This window comes from Heptranchias perlo, chromosome 11 (genome assembly GCF_035084215.1).
Source record: "Heptranchias perlo isolate sHepPer1 chromosome 11, sHepPer1.hap1, whole genome shotgun sequence".
Taxonomy (NCBI): domain Eukaryota; kingdom Metazoa; phylum Chordata; class Chondrichthyes; order Hexanchiformes; family Hexanchidae; genus Heptranchias; species Heptranchias perlo.
In genome coordinates this window covers 63,371,963-63,391,781 of record NC_090335.1, presented here as the reverse complement: position 1 = coordinate 63,391,781, position 19,819 = coordinate 63,371,963, and the positions used below count along the sequence as shown (strand labels likewise).

General features: G+C 43.7%; 1 protein-coding gene across 1 annotated transcript in view; it reads right to left on the bottom strand.

Annotated features, from left to right (window-relative positions):
• The window catches only part of LOC137327431 (calcipressin-1-like), a 64,606-nt gene extending 45,045 nt beyond the window's left edge, over nt 1-19,561 (bottom strand). Inside the window, exon 1 of the mRNA XM_067993236.1 lies at nt 19,008-19,561. Within this exon, the coding sequence (XP_067849337.1) occupies nt 19,008-19,286 (279 nt within the window). The 5' untranslated portion in view covers nt 19,287-19,561. The remainder of the gene's footprint in view (nt 1-19,007) is intronic.
• Between the last annotated feature and the right edge of the window lie 258 nt (nt 19,562-19,819).

The following is a 19,819-nucleotide window of genomic DNA, read 5'->3' as shown; positions in this document are numbered from 1 at the left end:
TGATCTCAGTTGCCCTTGTTGATTCTTAAAAAGCCTCCCTTCAAAAACTCGCAGCGATTAAAGAAATTTGTCACCACCAAAATGCTTGAGATGGATAACAAATGGGCCACTATTTGGGATCTGTGCAAAAACAACTGCCCATCTTGCATTTAAATCATCTCCCATCTGCCAACCAAGCAAGCCTGCTGAAACTATTCTCTTTCAGGCAAACTGCTGCCCAATACACATTAAAATCACATGTTCAAGTGCTCTTTTGTGGAGAAAATCCAGAACCGTGGCAAACACAACCTCTATTAATCGTGGACGTTCTCCATAGAGTAGTATGATAAAACGCAATGCTACCAACAGGAAAATTCCTGCAAGACATGTAAGATGTCCACCATCCCCAAAGTATGTAACACGCACCAAACTGATTATGTTAGTTCTCCTACTGCCATCTTTTGGCAAGTTTGGAGCTTACCAGGGTCATTTTTGGTAAGGGAACATTAGTCTTGCTCTCCCCCCACTCCCAAACAAGAAACAAAAAAAAGGTCTCCTGGCTTCAAACAATGCTCTTCCTTGTTGGTTATTCAAGATCTGACTTGCCTCTCCAAACAATAGATTGCTAGAACTTTGTTCATGCCATAAGAATCTACAGCAAATATAGAATCGAGTGGGAACTTCTGTTCCATAGCAGACCTGTCCTCAGTGCACTGAACGTGGCATCACTCCATGCCACTCTGAGCCTCCTCAAATTTCAGAGCCAAGTCATGTCCCAGGGAGATCCATTATGGACCATAATTAGGATCTGTACTTCCTTTAATCAAGACCTGTGCCAATCCAGCATTAGCTCTACACCGTTCAATACCAGTTGATCTGCTTCAGCATCAAGGATGTGAGCCAACAGCTCAAGGGCAAGAATGTTTGATAAACATTAGCAGCATTAAAGCAGAGAGCTTCAGCTCTATTCTTCACTGATCCTTTGGTACTGTCAAGTGGTGGGAAGCCGGCTGCTATTTGCAAATGAATGCCTACATACACAAAAAAAGGCACTCAGATCAAGTGCTCAGGCTTAAGATATCACAAAATCATCAGCAACAGCACATACTTTATCCAACACTGAGATCATCCAGCACTTAAAAAAGGTTAAATTCAACACAGACCCTCAGCACTGACAACCACTTCTGGTCAGTTTCTGAACAGTTGATTGTAGGCTCTCCCTGACCTTCAAGGGAAAGACAACTGCAGCTGGACACATTCTAAAACAGTGCTGTCACTAAGTTTATTTAGTGTATTGGCTTTAAAAAATAGCTTAAAGCCAACAGGCTTTGATGTTGAGCTGTATGCTTCTTACGCAATACTCTTAATTCATCATTTCATAGCTCCTACTGCCAGCAACAGATCTGCAACCATCAGCATTCATCCCTCAGAGCCAAAGCAGGACTTCAATCCAATGTCTACAGCTGCCAGGGATTCTTCCTTGCAAAACTCTTTCCAGATCACTAATTCACAGAATGAAAAGGACAAATGCTATCAGACCAAGTTCAATTAAATCCTTAAACCATTGGACGACGTCAAAACCAACAGGCCACTCGCTTGTACTGGAAGATGGCATGATCAAAATGCAGTCATTTAGTTTTGAGAGCCACCTTCAAACTGATCTCTTCAGACCCAGACTGCATTCCCACTCATACACGTCATTTCAAAGTCAGATGATTTACAGAAACCAATTAAGTACCCTCCGTACCAGACTGCTTGTATAATGCCAAAGATAAACTGTGCCACTGCTACACCTGCTAAATCCCCATCTCTTATAAGGTCCTCTAATCTGTCCTCGCATCTGTCTTTACCAGGGAAGAAGATGCTGCCAGAGTCTCAGTAAAGGAAGATACAGTTGAGATACTGGATGGGCTAAAAACTGAGGTACTTGAAAGGCTAGCTGTACTTAAAGTAGATAAGTCACCAGGTCCGGATGGGATGCATCCGAGGTTGCTGAGGGAAGTAAGGGTGGAAATTGCAGAGGTACTGGCCATAATCTTCCAAACATCCGTATATACAGGGGTGGTGCCAGAGGACTGGAGAATTGCAAATGTTACACCCTTGTTCAAAAAAGGGTGTAAGGATAAACCCAGCAACTATAGACCAGTCAGTTTAACCTCAGTGGTGGAGAAACTTTTAGAAACGATAATCCTGGATAGAATTAACACTCACTTGGACGAGGGTGGATTGATTAGGGAAAGCCAGCACAGATTTGTTAAAGGCAAATTGTGTTTAACTAACCTGATAGAGTTTTTTGATGAGGTAACAGAGAGGGTAGATGAGAGCAATGCAGTTGATGTGGTGTATATAGACTTTCAAAAGGCTTTTGATACAGTGCCGCACGTTAGGCTTATCATCAAGATTGCGGCCCATGGAATAAAGGGGGCAGTAGCAACATGGATACAGAATTGGCTAAGGGACAGGAAACAGAGAGTAGTGGTGAACAGTTGTTTTTTGGACTGGGGGGAGGTGTACAGTCGTGTTCCTCAGGGGTCCGTGCTGGGACCACTGCTTTTCTTGATATATATTAATGACTTGGACTTGGGTGTACAGGACACAATTTCAAAATTTGCAAATGACAAAACTTGGAAGGGTAGTGAACAATGAGGAGGATAGTGATAGACTTCAAGAGGATAGAGACAGGCTGGTGGCATGGGCGGACACGTGGCAGATGAAATTTAACGCAGAAAAATGCAAACTGATACAATTCGGTAGGAAGAACGAGGAGAGACAATATAAACTAGAGGGCACAACTCTAAAAGGGGTACAGGAACAGAGAGATCTGGGGGTACATGTGCACACATCGTTGAAGGTGGCAAGGCAGGTTGAGAAAGTGGTTAAAAAAGCATATGGGATCTTGGGCTTTATAAATAGAGGCATAGAGTACAAGAGTATGGAAGTCATGATGAACTTCTATAAAACACTGGTTCAGCCACAACTGGAGTATTGTGTCCAGTTCTGGACACCGCACTTCAGGAAAGATGAAAAGGCCTTAGAGAGGGTGCAGAAGAGATTTACTAGAATGATTCCAGGGATGAGGGACTTTAGTTATGTGGATAGACTGGAGAAGCTGGGGTTGTTCTCCTTGGAACAGGGACGGTTGAGAGGAGATTTGATAGAGGTATTCAAAATCATGAAGGGTCTAGACAGAGTAGATAGAGAGAAACTGTTGCCATTGGCGGAAGGGTCAAGAAATCAGAGGACATAGATTTAAGGTGATTGGCAAAAGAATCAAAGGTGACATGAGGAAAAATCCTTTTACACAGCAAGTAGTTAGGATCTGGAATGCACTGCCCGAGGGGGTGGTGGAGGCAGCTTCAATCATGGCCTCCATAAGGGAACTGGATAAGTAGATGAAAGGAAAAAACTTGCAGGGCTATGGGAAAATGGCAGGGGAGTGGGACTAGCTGGATTGCTCTTGCATAGAGTCAGCACCGACTCGATGGGCCGAATGGCGGCCTCCTGTGCTGTAGCCTATGATTCTATGATCTTGGAATATCTCCAACGCCTCCAAGCTAGAACTCAGCCCCATACAACTGGCAACAAAAGCAGAATTCTATTTTCCCCTCAGACTCAATTCTTTTGGGGAACATTAGCCTAATTTTATCTATTAAAAAAAAAGAACATGGCAATTGGAAAGCTAAGTCAGCACCTTAAACTAAATAAGCCTTTACATCATTACACCTGGGACATCCCACTGTTGAAAACTGAGCCAACAAATTTATCACTTATCCATATATATGAATGATTCGGTAGATCTTAGGCACCAGATTCCGACCAGCGTCAGCTTGACCACTCCCTGTATTCTTATCCCATTTTTCAGATAAGGAGATACTCCCCATGTGGATGCTATATAAAATCTAGCCTTTTATGGTTAGACAGTGAAGATTAAGATAGAGAACACTTACAATGGGAACTCATCCCCTACCCCACCCCCCCCCCCTTCAAACAGAAGCTGCTCTGACAGTTGGTACGATAGGTTTTAATCCATGCAATGGACATTAAGAAATCATCCAGTGAAGACCAAGGGGAATTCATGTCACCATACAGCCACATCTTGGCTAAGTCTTCAAATTAACTGATTTTGACTATCTACAAGGCTGCCTCTTGGAACACCCTGTACATTTCCAAATATCAGTACTCTATTTAGACCTCACCACAGCAGTTGAAGACGCCAGCAAGTCATTTTATCCCAGAAAAGCTGCATCTCTAGGATTATGATAAAAGCAATATCCCTGTAATGTTATTTGTAGGAAGAGCTCCACAAACAACTCTGTTATCTCTGTATACAGCCTTCATTTAAATGAAGCATCCTCCTCTAGAGTGAGGTGAGGTGACAGCAGAGGGTCACCTCACACAACTCTCTCACTCAAATGACAATGGGCTTCATTCTTGTTCTTGAAACTGAAGCACGCTCCACATGTCACAAGCCCAAACCTATGGAATTCCTGAAGCTCAGAATAATGGAACTCTCAAAAAAGGAACAGAAAGAAAGTTCACTGAAAACAAACCCAAAAAACACTGTGGGTAGTGCAATGGTGCTGCAGATTAGAGCACTAGTACTTAGTGCCATAGTGTGTGAAGAATGTATGTTTAATCTTGAATCTTAGCTGCGCTGAGTGGAGGTTGTACTTTCTCCTTGCGGAGTGGGAAGAGGAGAAATATCAGAAGGGGGTCGTCACATCCGGGTGGCACATCATCCCTCTTGACAGGCAGTCGCAGGGGACATTGGCAGTGATGTCGTCTGTGAGCCACACATTCAGGCCCTCCTGAAGAATCAAGCGAGTAAAAATTACATAGGAATGGGAATAGGCCTTTATGTCCCTTGAGCCTGTTTCACCTTTCAATTAGATCATGGCCGATCTGTATCTTGACTCTGTTTACCTGCCTTGGTTCCAAATCTCTTAATACCCTTACCTAACAAAAATCTATCAATCTCAGTTTTGAAATTTTCAATTGACCTAGCCTCAACAGCTTTTTGGAAGAGAGTTTTCTAGATTTCCACTAGCCTTTGTGTGACGAAATGCTTCCCGACATCACCCCTGAATGGCCTAGCTCTAATTTTAAAGGTTATTCTCCAGTGTTCTGGACTCCCTCACCAGAGAAAATAGTTTTTCTCTATCTACCCTATCAAATCCTTTAATCATCTTTAATACCTCAATTAGATCACCCTTTGTCTTTTATACTCAAGGGAATACAAGCCTAGTCTAAGCTGTCCTTATAATTTAACCCTTTTAGCCCCGGTATCATTCTGGTGAATCTGCGTTGCATTAAATTTAGGCTGCATTTAATGACAACGCCCAGTGTAATTTTCATGATCCCCCCCCTCCCTCCCCAACCGTGCTTGCATCATGCTCTTGGGCCGCGCTTGGCTTTCTTGGAAGGCCCGGTGCAGCGCGCATGCACGGCAAGTGACGTCATCATACCGGAGGAGTCCCACTCACGCACGTCATCGAAAACAGGACGTTTCATTCCCTGTGAATATTCACTCCGTAAATTAAATTACATTAAAAAGTAGTACTTCCAATAATACAGTATTTCTCACTCAAACTGATTATTTGACCTATCCATAACAAGTGGAAGGTTTAGAATCCACACTGACAAACTTGTAAAATCGCCTTATATCTTCCACTGTGATCTCAGTAGCCTGATGAAGGCAGAAGTTCTCCGTAGTGCCCCTAGTACGACAGCACTCTTGCCTTCTTTCTTCCCCCATGATACGTGATAAATATTGGCATCTGCTTTGCTGCAAGAGTTCTGCCTGTATAGCCAGGAATAGATTGGTACAACACAAGTGCAACAATATTCTCCAGGCAAGGACTTATCCACTATTTGCTTTCCTCTTTAAAGTGCGACTACTTTGAGAACTATATCAGAACTGTGGCGCCATGCAGCTTTAATGAAGGAGCCATAAATAATGGATATTGCAGTATTTTACGAGGTCATCATATATAAATGTTAAAAACAAGAATCTGGATCCATTTCCTGGTATAAAAAACATGACAGAATTTTGCCCTGAAGGCCATTTCTCTTTAGGTGCATTTGCCCTGTTGGAAGCAATCTGCCTCATTCATACTCAGGCCCACAAGCAAAATGTGGGTCTGAGAATTCAGATGCCATTATTCGCATTAAAGAATTAACAAAAAAAAAAGCCTTTATGATCTATACAATCACCATTTCCATGAAGGTAAACTGCACTCACGTGAGTTCCTAAGCCAGGGCTGGGCGGAGACTGACAAAGGCAGGCAGTTTTGTGGTGTGGGCACCATTGTGACTGTCCCCCAATTCATTTATGACTCCTTAGAGAAACCCATTACCTGACACTGACAAGATAAATACAGATGAGGAAGGGATACAATCCACCTTAGCTCAGGTGGAATCACATTTCAATTTCTCAGGATGTCCCAATGCGTTTCACAACCAATTAAGTACTTTTGAAGTGAAGTCACAGTTGTAATTTAGGTAAATGCAACAGCCAATTTGCACACAGCAAGGCCCCACAAACAGCAATGAGATAAACGACCAGATAATCTGTTCTTGATAGTGTCAGTTGAGGGATAAATGTTGGCCAGGATATTGGGAGGACTCCTCTACTCTTCTTTGACTGGTACCATGGGGTCTTTTATGTCCATTTGAGAGGGCAGACAGGGCCTCGGTTTAATGTTTCATCAAAAAGTGCAGTACTCACCCAAAGTGTCAGCCTAGATTATATGCTCAAGTCTCTGGAATGGGGTTTGTACCAACCATCTTCTAATTCAGAGGCAAGTGAGCTATCACTGAGCCAAGGCTGACACCTGAAGACCAGAAACAGACCATTCCCAACCTCATGGAATGCAACATTGAGGGATGCCTTCCATTCTTGTACCAGAAGTCCATTTCATGCGTTGATCAATCTTCATGTGAAGAACTTACTGACATCAGTCCTAAATGTACATTTCACCAGTTTTGAATCTGTCCCCATTGTCTTGATGGCATAGTTTAGTTTTTTTTTTATTCGTTCATGGGATGTGGGCGTCACTGGCGAGGCCGGCATTTATTGCCCATCCCTAATTGCCCTTGAGAAGGTGGTGGTGAGCCGCCTTCTTGAACCACTGCAGTCCGTGTGGTGACGGTTCTCCCACAGTGCTGATAGGAAGGGAGTTCCAGGATTTTGACCCAGCGACGATGAAGGAACGGCGATATATTTCCAAGTCGGGATGGTGTGTGACTTGGAGGGGAACGTGCAGGTGGTGATGTTCCCATGTGCCTACTGCTCTTGTCCTTCTAGGTGGTAGAGGTCACGGGTTTGGGAGGTGCTGTCGAAGAAGCCTTGGCGAGTTGCTGCAGTGCATCCTGTGGATGGTACAAACTGCAGCCACTGTGCGCCAGTGGTGAAGGGAGTGAATGTTTAGGGTGGTGGATGGGGTGCCAATCAAGCGGGCTGCTTTGTCCTGGATGGTGTCGAGCTTCTTGAGTGTTGTTGGAGCTGCACTCATCCAGGCAAGTGGAGAGTATTCCATCACACTCCTGACTTGTGCCTTGTAGATGGTGGAAAGGCTTTGGGGAGTCAGGAGGTGAGTCACTCGCCGCAGAATACCCAGCCTCTGACCTGCTCTTGTAGCCACAGTATTTATATGGCTGGTCCAGTTAAGTTTCTGGTCAATGGTGACCCCCAGGATGTTGATGGTGGGGGACTCGGTGATGGTAATGCCATTGAATGTCAAGGGGAGGTGGTTAGACTCGCTCTTTGCCTGGCACTTGTCTGGCGCGAATGTTACTTGCCACTTTTGAGCCCAAGCCTGGATGTTGTCCAGGTCTTGCTGCCTGCGGGCTTGGACTGCTTCATTATTTGAGGGGTTGCGAATGGAACTAAACACTGTGCAATCAGCAGCGAACATCCCCATTTCTGACCTTATGATGGAGGGAACGTCATTATGAAGCAGCTGAAGATGGTTGGGCCTAGTACACTGCCTTGTGGAACTTCTGCAGCAATGTCCTGGGGCTGAGATGATTGGCCTCCAACAACCACTACCATCTTCCTTTGTGCTAGGTAAGACCCCAAGCCAATGGAGAGTTATCCCCAATTCCCATTGACTTCAATTTTACTAGGGCTCCTTGGTGCCACACTCGGTCAAATGCTGCCTTGATGTCAAGGGCAGTCACTCTCACCTCACTTCTGGAATTCAGCTCTTTTGTCCATGTTTGGACCAACGCTGTAATGAGGTCTGGAGCCGAGTGGTCCTGGCGGAACCCAAACTGAGCATCGGTGAGCAGGTTATTGGTGAGTAAGTGCCGCTTGATAGCACTGTCGACGACGCCTTCCATCACTTTGCTGATGATTGAGAGTAGGCTGATGGGGCGGTAATTGGCCTGATTGGATTTGTCCTGCTTTTTGTGGACAGGACATACCTGGGCAATTTTCCACATTGTCGGGTAGATGCCAGTGTACTGGAACAGTTTGGCTAGAGGCGCAGCTAGTTCTGGAGCACAAGTCTTCAGCATTACGGCCAGGATGTTGTCGGGGCCCATAGCCTTTGCTCTATCCAGTGCACTCAGCCGTTTCTTGATATCACGTGGAGTGAATCGAATTAGCTGAAGACTGGCTTCTGTGATGGTGGGGATATCGGGAGGCGGCAGAGATGGATCATCCACTCGGCACTTCTGGCTGAAGATGGTTGCAAACGCTTCAGCTTTGTCTTTTGCACTCACATGCTGGACTTCGCCATCATTGAGGATGGGGATGCTTACAGAGCCGCCTCCTCCCGTTAGTTGTTTAATTGTCCACCACCATTCACGACTGGATGTGGCAGGACTGCAAAGCTTTGATCTGATCCGTTGGTTGTGTAATCGCTTAGCTCTGTCTATAGCATGTTGCTTCTGCTGTTTAGCATGCATGTAGTCCTGAGTTGTAACTTCACCAGGTTGGCACCTCATTTTTAGGTACACCTGGTGCTGCTCCTGGCATGCTCTTCTACACTCCTCATTAAGAACATAAGAACATAAGAAATTGGAGCAGGAGTAGGCCAATCGGCCCCTCGAGCCTGCTCCGCCATTCAATAAGATCATGGCTGATCTGATCCCAACCACAAATCTAAAGAACACAAGAAGTCGGAGCAGGACCCGGCCACATAGCCCCTGGGCCCTCTCCGCCACCCACAGGGCATTGACCGATCCGAACTCAGCTTCATGTCCAATTTCCTGCCCGCTCCCCATAACCCCTAATTCCCTTTACTTCTAGGAAACTGTCTATTTCTGTTTTAAATTTATCTAATGATGTAGCTTCCACAGCTTCCTGGGGCAGCAAATTCCACAGACCTACCACCCTCTGAGTGAAGAAGTTTCTCCTCATCTCAGTTTTGAAAGAGCAGCCCCTTATTCTAAGATTATGCCCCCTAGTTCTAGTTTCACCCATCTTTGGGAACATCCTTACTGCATCCACCCGATCAAGACCCTTCACAATCTTATATGTTTCAATAAGATCGCCTCTCATTCTTCTGAACTCCAATGAGTAGAGTCCCAATCTACTCAACCTCTCCTCATATGTCCGCCCCCTCATCCCCGGGATTAACCGCGTGAACCTTCTTTGTACTGCCTCGAGAGCAAGTATGTCTTTTCCTTAAGTATGGAGACCAAAACTGTATGCAGTATTCCAGGTGCGGTCTCACCAATACCTTATATAACTGCAGCAATACCTCCTTGTTTTTATATTCTATCCCCCTAGCAATAAAAGCCAACATTCCGTTGGCTTTCTTGATCACCTGCTGCACCTGCATACCAACTTTTTGATTTTCTTGCACTAGGACCCCCAGATCCCTTTGTACTGCAGTACTTTCCAGTCTCTCGCCATTAAGAAAATAACTTGCTCTCTGATTTTTCCTGCCAAAGTGCATAACCTCACATTTTCCAATATTATATTGCATCTGCCAAATCTCCGCCCACTCACCCAGCCTGTCTATATCCCCTTGCAGGTTTTTTATGTCCTCCTCACTCTCTACTTTCCCTCCCATCTTTGTATCATCTGCAAATTTTGATATGTTGCACTCGGTCCCCTCCTCCAAATCGTTAATATAGATTGTAAAGAGTTGGGGACCCAGCACTGACCCCTGCGGAACACCACTGGTTACTGGTTGCCAGTCCGAAAATGAACCATTTATCCCAACTCTCTGCTTCCTGTTTGATAACCAATCCTCCACCCATGCCAGAATATTACCCCCAATCCCGTGATTTTTTATCTTAAGTAATAATCTTTTATGTGGCACCTTGTCGAATGCCTTCTGGAAGTCTAAATACACTACGTCCACTGGTTCCCCTTTATCCACCCTATACGTTATATCCTCGAAGAACTCAAGCAAATTTGTCAGACATGACTTCCCCTTCATAAAGCCATGCTGACTTTGTCCTATTAAATTATGCTTATCTAAATGTTCCGTTACTGTCTCCTTAATAATAGACTCCAAAATTTTACCCACCACAGATGTTAAGCTAACTGGCCTATAATTTCCAGCCTTCTGCCTACTACCCTTTTTAAATAACGGTGTTACATTAGCAGTTTTCCAATCTGCCGGGACCTCTCCTGAGTCCAGGGAATTTTGGAAAACTATCACCAAAGCATCCACAATCCCTACTGCCACTTCCCTCAAGACCCTAGGATGGAAGCCATCAGGTCCAGGGGATTTATCCGCCTTGAGTCCCATTATTTTACTGAGTACCATCTCCTGAGTGATTTTAATCGTATTTAGCTCCTCCCCCCCGAGAGTCCCCTGTTTGTCCAGTGTTGGGATATTCTTAGTGTCCTCTACTGTAAAGACTGAAACAAAATATTTGTTCAGCATTTTTGCCATCTCCATGTTTCCCACCATTAATTTCCCGGTCTCATCCTCTAAGGGACCTATGTTTGCCTTAGCCACCCTTTTTCTTTTTATATAACTATAGAAACTCTTGCTATCTGTTTTTATATTTTTTGCTAATTTCTTTTCATAATCTAACTTCCCTTTCTTAATCAATCCTTTAGTTACTTTTTGCTGTCTTTTGAAGAATTCCCAATCTTCTATCCTCCCACTAAGTTTGGCTACCTTATATGTCCTTGTTTTTAGTCGGATACTATCCTTGATTTCTTTACTTAGCCACGGGTGGCTGTCATTTCTTTTACACCCTTTTTTCCTCAGTGGAATATATTTATTTTGAACCAGGGTTGATCCCCTGGCTTGTTGGTAATGGTAGAGTGAGGAATATGCCGGGCCATGAGGTTACAGATTGTGCTGGAATACAATTCTGCTGCTGCTGATGGCCCACAGCGCCTCATGGATGCCCAGTTTTGAGCTGCTAGGTCTGTTCTGAATCTATCCCATTTAGCACGGTGGTAGTGCCACACATGTTGGTCTCCACGAGGATTGTACGGTGGTCACTCCTATCAATACTCTCATGGACAGATAGATTGGTGAGGACGAGGTCAAGTCGGTTTTTTCATCGTGTTGGTTCGCTCACCACCTGCCGCAGGCCCAGTCTAGCAGCTATGTCCTTTAGGACTCGGCCATCTCAGTCAGCAGTGGTGCTACTGAGCCACTCTTGGTGATGGACATTGAAGTCTCCCACCCAGAGTACATTCTGTGCCCTTGCTACCCTCAGTGCTTCCTCCAAGTGGTGTTCAACATGGAGGAGGACTGATTCATCAGCTGAGGGAGGGCGGTAGGTGGTAATCAGCAGGAGGTTTCCTTGCCCATGTTTGACCTGATGCCATGAGATTTCATGAGGTCCAGAGTCAATGTTGAGGACTCCCAGGGCCAATCCCTCTTGACTGTATATCACTGTACCGCCACCTCTGGTCGGTCTGTCCTGCCGGTGGGACAGGACATACCCAGGGATGGTGATACAAAAGTCTGAGACATTGGCTGAAAGGTATGATTCTGTGAGTAGTTTGGAGTACTGTTCCAGATCCACCTCTTTATTAGCATGTATCAGAACCATCAATTCTCCATGATTCCACAGCCATAGAATCAGAAGCAAGCTGTACCTGGGCCCGTGACAATGTTTCTCTCTCTGTACTGCTGCAGTCTCCACTTCAGCTCCTGCTCTAATTCTTCTCATCAGGGGCTGGTAAGTTTGTGGTGTGCCAGTCCCTAAAACTGTGCTGCTTTTTTAAAAAAAACACAAATCCAAAAAACATTATCTAACTTTTTATGACATAAATGCGTGGAGACCACTTGATAATATGTTACAGAATCTAAACGCTCCTGCCACAAAATTTGGATTCTCTTGATGCAGAAATTGGCTTTGAGGTGCTACAGAATTTTAAGGATCCGCCATGCACTCAACAGTCTACTCCTGATAATTTAAAGGTTTTTTCGCACTAACAAATTTGAGTTATCCAGTAATTTAAATTAAGCAATGTAAATAATACAAAGTGTGAATTTATTGCTAAAAGATATGGAATCATTGGATAATTGGAATCAAGCAATTTTGAAATAACAATAGATTACCTACAAGATTACCCCTCAGCCTTCCTTTCAAGGGCGAAAAGCCCAAATTTCTCCAGTCTTTCCTCATAACTCAGTCCTCTGATTCTGGGGATCAGCCTTGTAGCTCTTTTTTGCTTAGACTAAAAAGTTCAGCATTTTACTTGCTTTGTTGATTGCTGTTCCACAATGATTGGACCTGTTGAGCATAGGGTCTGATAACCCCCCGTATATCTTTTTCAACTTTATCCTCAGCTATTTCAACACTATTCATGAAGTACTTCTGTTGTCAGGGGTATGGGGAGAGAGCGGAAATATGGTATTGAGATAGAGGATCAGTCATGATCATATTGAATGGCGGAGCAGGCTCGAAGGGCCGAATAGTTTGCTCCTGCTCCTATTTTCTATGTTTCTATGTCCAAAAAGTAATCAAAAAGGTTAATAGAATTTTGGCCTTTTTGTCGAAGAAGTTGGAATGGAAAAGCAAGGAAGTGATGCTTCAGTTTTAGAGGCTTGGTCAGACCCCACCTGGAGTACTGCATTCAGTTTTGGGCACTGAATCTCAGGAACTATATATTGGCATTGGAGGGGGTACAGCACAGATTTGCCAGAATGATATCAGGGATTAAAGGGTTAAATTATGAGGACAGATTGCATAAAGTTCCCTTGTATTCCCTTGAGCTTAGAAGGTTGAGGGGTGATCTAATTGAGGTGTTTAAAATGATAAAGGGTTTCGATAGCGCAGATACAGAAAAACGATTTCCTTTAGAGGTAGGAGTTGTGGGGTTCAAAACCCCTTTAACAAAAGATATTTGAAGGCAAGGGTTAATTGTATCCCTTTTAAATAAAGACATTTGAAAATCTGCACAAACAGTAATGTGGTAAACTGTGTTCTCGCAAATCCTGTTTTTCCCCACTGATGCTGATGGCATTGGAGAAGTATGAGTTTCAGGATCGAAGACATTGTACTGCGGATAGATATCTAGATTAAATAAATAAGACAGATGGATAATATTGAGCTTAAAGCATTGTCAGGCTTTCAAAACATAGGCTTTTGGAAACAAAAGCTTTTCAACACAGCAGGGGGTAATAAGAATATAAGAACATAAGAAATAGGAGCAGGAGTAGGCCAAACGGCCCCTCGAGCATGCTCCGCCATTCAATAAGATCATAGCTGATCTGATCCTAACCTCAAATCTAAAGAACACAAGAAGTAGGAGCAGGACCCGGCCACTCAGTCCCTGGTCCCGCTCTGCCACCCACAGGGCCTTGACCGATCCGAACTCAGCTTCATGTCCAATTTCCTGCCCGCTCCCCGTAACGCCTAATTCCCTTTACTTCTAGGAAACTGTCTATTTCTGTTTTTAATTTATTTAATGATGTAGCTTCCACAGATTCCTGGGGCAGCAAATTCCACAGACCTACTACCCTCTGAGTGAAGAAGTTTCTCCTCATCTCAGTTTTGAAAGAGCAGCCCCTTATTCTAAGATTATGCCCCCTAGTTCTAGTTTCACCCATCCTTGGGAACATCCTTACCGCATCCACCCGATCAAGCCCCTTCACAATCTTATATGTTTCAATAAGATCGCCTCTCATTCTTCTGAACTCCAATGAGTAGAGTCCCAATCTACTCAACCTCTCCTCATATGTCCACCCCCTCATCCCCAATGTAAGAAATGCAAGAAAAGGCAACAAGGGCATACATCAAAGGCTTTGGATAGGGAAAGCAATGATAGGTGTGAAAAGGCATTGGCCCTTTCATTCCTATCTGGTAGTCTGTTCGAAGAACTAGGATTTGTAAAACATCAAATAGTATTGCATCCAGCATACCATTTGACCATATAAGGGATGGATTTGCAGCCACTGAAGCAATCAAAATTGGAGACATCAGGACCATTAAGAATGTCTGGGCATAGAAATGTAAGGGGCTACAAACAGACAGTAAAGGGGCCTTTTACAATCCATGGTTCAAGCACATGGTCTTTTCGACATCTCTCCAGTCACATGCCCAAACTGTCAATCATTGAGGTATGTTAACGATTGAGGCATAGCAACAGGGAGCGATTGGACAAAAAGAATAGCACTCCCCAATCCTACGTCCTACTGGTAAAAAAAATATAAAAGACAACTTAGAGAAGAACAGCCTCTTCACCCCCTGGCAGTCACAAGGAACACACACTGCAGTTGAACATCAGGTAAGAAGAAGAGGACCTCGAGGACTGAAGAGCTGATCAACCTTCAGGCCTGATGAGCAAAAGCCTTGGTTTCAGGTTGTGTATGAATTGTTAAGTCATTACATAGTAATGTTGCAAATTATTAAGCGTAAAATGGGTTTTTAATAGAGGAAAGCCATATGTATGGTTTGATTTTGCTTCATAAATGCTTGTATGAATGATATTAATTAATGAAACTACCGTGAGTGAGGGTGACTTTCTTTGTTTGACTATTCATCCAGTGTCCAAGAATCACGTGAAATAAGGAATTCCCTACAGAATTAAGAACAAAAAGGCATAATCTTAAAATTAGAGCTAGGCCATTTAGGAGTGAAATCAGGAAGCACTTTTTCCACACAATGTAATGGAAATCTGGCTCTCTCTTCCCCAAAAGGCTGTGGATGATGGGTCAATTAAAAATTCAAGACTGAGATCAATAGATTTTTGTTAGGTAAGGGTATCAAGGGATAGGGAGCAAAAGCGAGTAAGTGGAGCTGAGGGTCAGATTGGCCATGATCGAACTGAATTTTGGTATAGGCATTGGGCTGAGTGGTCTACTCCTGTTCCTATGCTCTTTTTCTTAAGTGCGGTACTTTACATTTCCATATTAAATTTCACTGGCCATTGATCAGCACACTTACATATTTTGTCCAACTCAATTTGTAGTTCCTAAGTGGTGTCATCAGATTCAACTGGCCCTCTTGATATCATCTGTGAATTGAGTTTCTGAATCCAGGCCATTAATATAAATTGGAAAGGGTTCTAACACTGATCCTGGTGGTATTCATCAAACAAGTAATGTACTGCTTCCCAATCTACCAATTTCTTATCCATTCCCAGGTTTTACCCTGAATCCTCACCACTTTACATTTATGTGGAATACTGTCAAATGATTTTTGGAGGTTGAGGTACACAAGGTCATAGGGCTTTCCACAGTCCATTTGGAAAAAAGAGTCAAGGGGATTTCATCAGACAGGATCTTCCCCTTCTGAGTCCATGTTGGCTGCTGTTTACTCCCAATAATCCTGGAGTAAATCTCACTCATTTGAGTTGAATTGGGGAAAAAAAAACATTTTGATGAATCTCACGCCCAAAAGTGAAGCTTCACAGATTGTAACAACTTAAATTTGTCTCCTTTACTTATAGGTCTCCTACAGCAACAAACTTCAGCATTCTGAATAATCCTCAAAGCTTTTATATGTACAGTATGTTAACTAATGTAATGTACAGTAGAACAGTTACTTGGGCCAAGATATTCACAAGCAAGATAATCCAACTTGTTCCATAGGCAGTTATAATACAAGAAAACGTGTCGCAGTTGTGCACGGACAAAAATGTGATGCAGGGAGAAGTGCAGTGACTGAACTGACAGGCAGTTCGCATTTTTGTAAAGGGACGAGAGACTATTCGGAGGAGGCAGTTGCGTTACATTGCATGATTATACTACAACCAAAGCAAACTTTAAATGGCTCATCGATAACCTTTTTGATGATGGCAGGGAGCCTAATGTCCCGTCAGCTTTTCACTATCATTAAAATGTAACTGGCATTTAGACGTTGATGAGCTGCGCTTTGCGCATGTCTGCTTATACTTCTGCATAGAGCTTTAAATTGCTTGACAAAAAATGAAGCGAAGTCAGTAGTAATGCCTGTCTGCCAACTGTGCATCATTCTAGGTAGATACGAGTCTGAAACTGGTACCTGTGTTATAACTAAATCACAGCTGACATAAACAAGGCTGTCAACTTACCCAGAAAATGTAAATGTGGTAATAACTCTACTGTGGCTAGAAAGATTTTAATGAATAGAGTTTTTAAAAAAAATGCATCTAATCATTCTTTCCATTCAAATGTACTTTAACTTTAAATTAATAAACAATGGTTATTACTAAGATTTCAATAAAGTATAATGGTGAGTGTGTAGAATTTTCACACTAGCCATTTGAGCTGTGAAAAGCAATCCAGTAGCACAATTATAGATTTTGCCATTCCAAATTTGGTTTGGAGAGAACATGAAGTATTGATAGTTATAGGTCACTAGTGGCACGAGTAATGGGAACAAAGCAAACGGAGCTTATTGGAGCATATTGGCTTAAGTGCAATTTTTCCTGCAATGTATTCAGAGAAAGTTCATTCTAGAAGAACAAAATGCACCTTCAGTACAAATAGAGCTAATCAGTGGGTTAGGAAACAGCAGTCAAAAGATAAGATCATCATAGGTGCAGATATCTACTGACAATTTCAAATTAACTCACTTTGTTTCTACATTGCACACAAACCACAACATAACCTTCTTCAGGCAAACTGACCAGGTGCATTTTCAAGTCACTGACCAACATCTGCTAAACAGAGAAGTTGAACTTTTCAGCTCCCACAGCTGATAATTTGGACTAGTAAAAACCACAAAAGCAGTTACAACAGAAACACATTTTTTGTTTAAAGGTTTTCAAGACCAGTACAACAACATGCATTTATATAGCATATTTAAGTTAGTAAAATATCCCAAGATGCTTCACAGTAACGTTACCAAACAAAATTTGACACTGAACCACATAAGGAGATATTAGGACAGGTGACCAAAAGCTTGGTCAAAGAGGTACATTCAAGGAGCGTTTTAAAGGAGAGAGGGGTTTAGAAAGGGAATTCCGGAGTTTAGGGCACAGGCAGCTGAAGGCACAGCCACCAATGGTGGAGCAATTAAAATCGGACGCACAAGAGGCAAGAATTGGAAGAGCTCAGAGATCTTGGAGGGTTGTAGGGCTGGAGGAGGTTACAGGGATGGGGAGGGGCGAAGCCATGGAGGGATTTGAAAACAAGGATGAGAATTTTAAAATTGAGGCATTCCTGGACCAGGAGCCAACAGGTCAGCAAGCATAGGGATGATGGGTGAACGGGACTTGGTGCGAGTTAGGATACGGGCAGCAGAGTTTTGGATGAGCTCAAGTTTACGGAGGGTGGAAGATGGGAGGCCGGTCAGGAGAGCATTGGAATAGTCAAGTCTAGAGATAACAAAGGCATGGATGAGTGTTTCAGCAGCAGATGGGCTGAGGCAGGGGCGGAGTTGGGTAATGTTAGAGGTGGAATTAGGCTGTTTTAGTGATGGAACGCATTATGTGGTCGGAAGCTCATCTCAGGGTCAAATAGGATGCCAAGGTTGCAAACTGTCTGGTTCAGCCTCAGACAGTGGCCAGGGAGAGAGATGGAGTTAAGGGCTAGGGAACAGAGTTTGTGGCAGGGACCAAAGACAATGGCTTCAGTCTTCCCAATATTTAGTTGGAGGAAATTTTTGCTTATTCAATACTGGATGTCGGACAAGCAGCATGACCAATGAGACACAGTGGAGGGGCCGAGCCAGGTGTTGGTGAGGTAGAGCTGAGTGTCGTCAGCGTACATGTGTTGTCACCAAGGGACAGTAAGGAGAAATAAGAAGGGGGCCAAAGATGGGGGACTCCAGAGGTAACGGAGCAGGAAGAGAAGCCATTACAGGTGACAATATAGAAATGTGAAAAGAATGCCTTTATATTAAACTGTAACTAGCACCAACAGCATCTAGAGACAAAAAGGCCTCTCCATTTAACCTCTTGGTTGGTCCAAGTTAATTTTGTTTCCCTTCCATGCCACTTCAGAATTATCACTAGGTGATTAATGTGTCTAGGAGACCTGTTCAATAGTTTAAATGGCATCAGATGGCTATTTCTATATTCACAATCTAATTCACCAAAGAATACCAGATTAACAGCATTATCCAAGCCAGTCACTCGGACATTTGCAATCTTTCTCTGCTCAAAACATTATGTTTAAAGTAAAGACAAACATGTCCATGTTAATGTATTGCATACTCTCAAAGTCAGCGGTGAGATTTTTTTTTGCTGCAACATAATATAACTTTTTCACCCAGAGGGTGGTTGGAGTCTGGAACTCACTGCCTGAAAGGGTTGTGGAGGCAGGAACCCTCACAACATTCAAGAAGCATTTGGATGAGCACTTGAAATGCCATAGCATACAAGGCTACGGACCAAATGCTGGAATATGGGATTAGAGTAGACAGGGCTTGATGGCCAGCGCGGACACGATGGGCCGAAGGGCCTCTATCCGTGCTGTATAACTCTATGACTCTACAACTTCACGAAGACGATTGTAACTAAATATGAGGATTTTAAAACAATATCCGCATTATTTTAAGCAGTCGCAAGTCACAACAGGTGTGAATGGAACAAGCTGCTGGGGGAAGAGAAAGCTCGCTTCCTGCCGTTGGCCTGACTGACACACTCGGAGCTCACGTACACACAGACTCAGGGGCCTAGTGTTTCACTCACATCTTCACACAGAGAAAGGGAAGCCGCTTACTCGGTACAAGGCGTCCACGAACACTTGCTCGTCCACGTTGCACGCGATGGTGGAGGTCGGCAGGTCGTCCAGCTGGGATACCAAGTGCATTTGCTGGGGACGGCCGGGACTCCAACCCTTTCCACCCGACGGCTCGGACTCCATCCTCTCACTCTCCACCTCGCCGTTTGATCCGGAACATTCGCCCTCTGCCGCGGCCGGAAACATCTCATTTTCTCTCTCCATGTCAGGATTCACCAAGCTTCTCTTCTCACTGTCACCGCTATTCGCTACCGTCATTATTTTTCCCAGCGTGGGTATTTTTTTTTTCCCCCTTGGATTTTAATTTTTAGAAAAAAGAATTATTGAACACACTCCCTCAGAAGCAGCCAGCCACCTCCACCCATCATACGGGAGTCCGAGTTTAGGAAGGAAGCCGGGTCTCTGTCTAGTTCCTGTGCAGCATGTTGCACCTTTTCACCGGAGCTCCCTTGTCGTGCGCCGATACTTTGTTGCCAGGACACGACGTAACAAGTTACTGCCTTGGACGTCAGCACTGGCAACACGATACAAGTATGTTGCCATTTTTAACCTGCTATCAGTCAGCCCGTCCTCCCCTCACCCCAACTGACTCCCTTCCCGATGCAACTGCTTCAAATAAACAGCACCCCCCACTTTTTCTGTTCCTCAAACTAGATCTGATTTTTTTTTCTCTTCTTCTGGAAATAAAATGTTTCCTTCGAAGCCAGATGTTACAAACAGCTTATTTATTGAACAATGAACGATCCGAACTATGAACTGCATTTAAGGAATGGCATAGATACGTTTAAAGG